At 53.3% G+C, this 5,796-nt stretch overlaps 1 protein-coding gene across 1 annotated transcript; it reads left to right on the top strand.

Moving 5' to 3' along the window:
• Positions 1 to 2,478: 2,478 nt before the first annotated feature.
• Positions 2,479 to 4,949, top strand: MONBRDRAFT_24767 (RecQ helicase; the record flags this gene model as incomplete). Its single annotated transcript, XM_001745244.1, has 3 exons — positions 2,479 to 3,899; positions 3,972 to 4,063; positions 4,192 to 4,949. 3 exons carry the CDS (start codon positions 2,479 to 2,481, stop codon positions 4,947 to 4,949), a joined length of 2,271 nt encoding a protein of 756 aa, XP_001745296.1.
• Between the last annotated feature and the right edge of the window lie 847 nt (positions 4,950 to 5,796).

Below are 5,796 nucleotides of genomic sequence, written 5' to 3'. Positions count from 1 at the left end.
CTTTTTTTTTTCCCCTTTTACCCCCCCCCCCCCCCCCCCCCCCCCACATAATGGTGCACCTGTACTACATGATGCTGATGATGATGATGATGATGCTGTATCTGTACGTCATGCTGATGCATCATCCCACAGGCTGGCCATACACCACTGCACAGTGCCTGCTTTAACGGTCATGACGAGGTGGTGGAGATGCTATTGAAGCACGGTGTTGATACTGAAGCCAAAAACGACGTCAGTACAGTACCTCTCTCTTTCCTCCTTTACACCCCACTATGATAGTATACCTCTCCCACATGATGATGCTGATAGTGATGCTGTACCTGTACGGCATCCTAATGATTGATAATCATTCCATAGAAGGGCTGGACATCACTTCACTATGCCTGCCTTAACGGTCATGTCAAGGTGGTGGAGATGCTGTTGAAGCACGGTGCTGATGCTAAAGCCAAGACCATCGTCAGTACAGTGCCTCCCTCTTCCCTCCTTTTGCCCCCCTATGATGATGCACCTGTACCCCATCATGATGATGATGATGATAATGCTGTACCTGTACGTCATGCTGATGCATCATCCCACAGGATGGCGAAACATTACTGCACTATGCCTGCGCTTACGGTCATGACAAGGTGGCGGAGATGCTGTTGAAGCACGGTGCTGATGCTAAAGCCAAGGACAACGTCAGTACAGTACCTCCCTCTTCGCCCTTTTACCCCCGCTATGATGGTGCATCTGTACCACATATGATGATGATGATGATGATGATGATGATGATGATGATGATGATGATGATGATGATGATGTACCTGTACGTCATGCTGAACGCATCATCCCACAGAATGGCTGGACACCACTGCACAATGCCTGCCTTAGCGGTCATGACAAGGTGGGGGAGATGCTGTTCGAGCAGGGTGCTGATACTGAGGCCAAGACCAATGTCAGTACAGTACCTCCCTCTTTCCCCCTTTACCCCCTCTGGCTGCTGCTGCTGCTGCTGCTCGTCGCCTTTGTTCTCTCCTCTACACCCTGCCCACCCGTGCTCGTCCGTTCTGCCCCTTGCTCCTTTTCTTCTTTCCCCCTATCCCTTTCCTACGCCCGTTTTGCGTCCGCTCGTTGTCACTGCTCCATGCTACCCGCTTTGTTCCGCTGTATCTTCCGTTGCTTCCCTTTTCTTGACGTTGTGACTTCAAACCGAGCACTACCCCATCCCTTGCCATCGCGCCTTTGCCTCTCTCGCGCGCTCAAGCGGCTTTCAGTGCCGTTTCTTCAGTTTTACCCCGGCACACTCGATGGTCCCCTTCGCCCCTGTTTATGCAAACAAGCCTTATGTTTCCAAATACTGATTATCTTTTATACTGCTGTCGCAGACGGGTGTACGGCCCTTGGATCTGCTCCTTCGCAATAGTCGCATCAACCTGGAGGTGGGCCATTTTTCCTGTGGTACTGATTGCAGAGACAAGCTTGCTTAACAATGAATCTGTTTCAATTTATAGCTGATTGAAGAACTACTGGGCGCAATCTGTAACCCTCACTCCTACCAAACTTCGAATCCCGATGGTGCGAACCTGATTCACTTGTTATTGTCCGCATTGTCTTGTCCTCATCGGACTTTTACCTGGCGCCAGTCCAAGGCTTGATTCATGCAGAGCAGGTCAGACGCTGGCGACGCGCTGCTGCTGTGCTCTGTAGCGTCGGCTGGCGCGTGGATCCTCAATTGTTCAATATTCAAGATCTTCAAACCCTTGGTGATCGCGTGGCCGCTCTAACGTCCGCCGCTCAAGCTGCACCCACGAATTGAAAAGCGTGACGCTTGTGCTTGCCTTGTTAATTGCCATGCAAACAAAAAATAAAGTCAACGGACAGGACAGGCGTTGCCAAGCATCTGAAGCAGAACAGTCCAACAACCACTGAAAAAAAGCGAGAAACCGCCCATCTTCATTCGTCATGACATCGACTGATGGCAATGGTGACTAAATATTGGCGGCTGCGGCGCTGCGCGAGCTGGTGATGAGGGCGCTTCACCGCAGGAGGAACGGAGCAAGCGCGAGCACAAAAAAAAAAAAACAAGAAGCACAAGAAGCACCGTTAATATGTATTGAACTACGAGCAGAAACGTATGTCTAGAAGCTACTGTAGTACTGGAAGACGCCAGTCCTGGCGATGATGTTTGATAATCCTTCACGGCGCTCATCAAGAAGGCGTGTAAAACATTGTGATTGTTCTTGTCATCGAGATGAAGTACGGTCCTGTAGATCGGAAGTGGTATGTTTCCATTTGCTCTGTTTGCTTTGTGAATTGACCACAGACATATCATAACCTCAAAATGCGCTGAATCTGCTCCCTGCGAGAGTTTAATCGCCTGGCATTGACGTATGCACTCCTCTCAACTGGTACGTCTGGTAGTCTGGACGTACGAACATATTACTGTACACCACGCAGAGTTTCACCATACATCTGTGCAAAGGTCTCCCCGTGCGTGCGATGGTATACACGAGCCTTTTCTATCGCGACTCCTCCGCCAGCCCCAGAAATGTCTTCTTCTCCGGAGACCGCTTGGCGTTTGTCGCGCGACAAGGCAAAACCACATGGATCAGCAACCGCGAGTCGCATGCTGCACACTACATGGACAAGCGGGCCAGTGCGGTCATGATGGCGTACCTGCTATTGTGCAAGCCGCTGGAGGAGCTGTTTGCTGATTACTTGCAAGATCGAGACGAATTGATCACGTCTGAGGCAATAGATCCCAATTCCCTGACGGAAGAAGAGCAAGATGAGCTCGAGGCCGACGCGATGGAGGTCGAAGATTCAATCGAGCCAGACACTGTTGGCTCTGTTGACGACCAGCACGACGATCTACGAGCGGCCAAGCGTGTCGCACAGGAGGGCACGTATGAGCTGCTGTTCAACATTGCGCCAATGCAGCTCGAAAAGCAGCTTCGGCCAGGCCAAGTCTACCGAACCATCCAGGCCGTGACCAAGCGGTTTCTTGGAACCAGCATCACTGTCAGCGCATGGCGGCACATGAGTGTGGCTTGGCTGCGTACACTGGTGTTGCATCATACGCCCGAGCCTTCATTGGGGGCGTTGAATGTGGCACACTCTCAAAGCCAGCATGCAGGCAGAACGGCACGCAACGTCTATGGCCGCACGCAGCTCGATCACAAGTTTGTGTCCAGTGAAGCACAGTACGGCCATCAGTTTGTGTCTGAAGAATGGCACAAGCTCATGAAGCTGGTAGATGTAGAGGATCAGATCCAAGCCGAGGCCGTGGATGGGCAGACCTGCGTGCAACAAGTGGCTCATAAACAAGTGGTCATCCAGTCGTCTCGGGTCAGAAACGTCAGCACGCAGGTGCAAGTGACCGTGGGCACGCAAACAGATCCCGAGGTTGAAGCCTGCCTTGACGCTGAGGACGACATTGATGATATCATTGCCGGGTTGGATTTAGATGAAGCCGAGGCAGCCGAATCGTCCATGCCAGTTGCCGTGCCGCGAGCCGTGGAAGAGGCTGCGTCGACGGCCTTGCAGCAAGAGCCAAGCCAGCACAATGACCAAACGCAGCAACAAGAGTATGAAGATCAGCTTTGGCTTGCTCAATGTGTGCGGCAAGCGTGGAAGACAACATTTCGCGACTGGGATCAGTATCGATTGGCACAGGCTGTGACTCGGCACGAAGCCCAGGACGGCTGGCTGTTGGCCGTGGCCCCGACGGGCATGGGCAAGACGCTGTGTACACTCGCTCACCTCCAGCCACGCAAGGTCGTGGTGTGGGTAGTGCCGCTTCGTGAGCTTGCCAGAGACTTGTGCCGCCGCTTCGAGCAGGCTGACATTGTATCGCAGTGGGCTAAGAATGATGGCCGTGACATGCAAGTCAACGTTCAAGTGATTGTCATGACGGTTTGGTTGGCCATGGGATGAGGTGGGTGCAAACACTCGTGCAGCAGAAACGTCTGGCCATGCTGGTGATGGACGAGGTTCACACAATGCTCGTGGACACCAGCTATCGAGGGAGTCTTGTTCGCTGCCCAAGCCGGCTGGACCATCTTCACCAAGACCCATCAGTCAAGTGTGTGGGCCTCACTGGCACGCTTTGCCCCAAAGATGAGCGGGCTCTGCTCCAACAGCTGGATTGTACAGAGGACGCTTCGTACCAGACCTTTCGTATGCCAACCATGCGAACCGATCTTCGGCTAGGGGTGCAACAAGGAACAACAAAGGCATTTGAGAAGTTTGTGAAACACCAATACGACATGTTGGAGCGAGAGGGCCGCGTGGATCGCATGCTGATTTTTTGTGACACGAAGAAGCAGGTTGAGGCATTGTCGACTCAGTTGGCACGCACGTTGGGTCACGAGCAGTCGCTGGCCGTGGATGCTGACCTGTCAGCCGAAGACACACGAGCCGCTCTTGAGCAGTGGAGGAGCGGCACGCAGAGTCTGGTCTTGGTGGCCACAAGCTGCTTGGGCGCGGGCTTGGACATGCCCAACGTCCGGAAGGTGATCTGGTTTGGCAGCGGCTACAACGGCTACACCTTGTCGCAGGCCTTTGGCCGGGCTGGCCGCGACCGACGGGGTGGCGAGGCCACGCTATGGATACCACCAGGCACAACGATTTCGGAAGATCTGCAGCCATTTGCAAGCATGAAGCGCTGCCTGACCTTTGAGCTTGGTTGGCTGCTGGATGGTGAGGGCCACATTTGTGCGGCCGCAGGAGCGCCGGCTTGCACCGTCTGCTCCATGATGCAACCGACCATCACAGCGCGCCATCCAAGCCGTGAAGCACATGGGGCGCCAGTATCACACGAGGGCCAGACGCGGGCCAAACGAGCGCAGTTGATGGTACCATCGGCGCCAATTCAGTCAGATGACTTTAACACGGCTCTGCTATGGAACCTACTGCTGGGCCTGCAGCTGCAGCAGAGACCGCTTGGTTGCTCACCACCAGCCTTCTAGCTGCCCGGCCATGAAAGGGCGCTGTTTTCGATGCCACTGCCGCGGTCATGGTAGTAGCAATTGCCAAGTGACCTTGGGGGCGGGTGTTTGCTACCGGTGTTGGAGGCCGCAGAAGATTGGGGGTGATCGAGTGGTGGAGTGCACGGGGCGGGCCTGTGCCCAGCGCAACCGCGAGGCCATCCGGGCCTTGGTCGCGTCTGTGTCACGCAGTCAAACTTTGCGCGGCATCATGCAGCGCTTGGAGTGCCCGGCTGAGCTGCTGGCAGTTAGAGGGCGGGACTTTGACCCGTCGGAGATGCAGGCGCTTGTGGACTGGCTGTACGGAGCAGAGGGGCGCGTTGGTCACCCGCGCGTGCTGAAGCTTGTGATTGAGGCGAAACGGCAGTTTGCAATGTTGAAGTGAGTGTTTGTTTGTTTTTGAAGCGGGGGTATGATTGAGACGTTTGACAGCTGGTGGGCTGTTTGCGTTGGACGACATACGCTGATCAAGCATGGATGTGAAGAGATACTGAAAAATGAAATCAGTTGTGTTGGAGGGGAAAGGAATTTACGATGGCTAGTGTAAGAATATTTCATTTGGATTAGCCTTCTTGTAAAAGACATCATGTACGCTTCGGGGGCCATTGTGTGCATAATGGGTGCAAGTGTACTCAAGAAGGCTTTCATAAGTAACGTTTGTCAGACAACAGCATCGAGGAGAACAAAGGATTAAAATAAGAGATACTGAAAAATGAAATCAGTTGTGTTGGAGGGCAAAGGAATTTACGATGGCAGGGAAACATCGAAGGAATCAATATGGATGAGTAATGATGAAAGAGTAGAAATGAGAAAAAATGTGGAATGGAGA

The sequence above is a fragment of the Monosiga brevicollis genome, genomic scaffold (assembly GCF_000002865.3).
Source record: "Monosiga brevicollis MX1 MONBRscaffold_8 genomic scaffold, whole genome shotgun sequence".
Lineage (NCBI taxonomy): Eukaryota > Choanoflagellata > Craspedida > Salpingoecidae > Monosiga > Monosiga brevicollis.
This window is presented reverse-complemented; position numbering and strand designations above follow the sequence as displayed.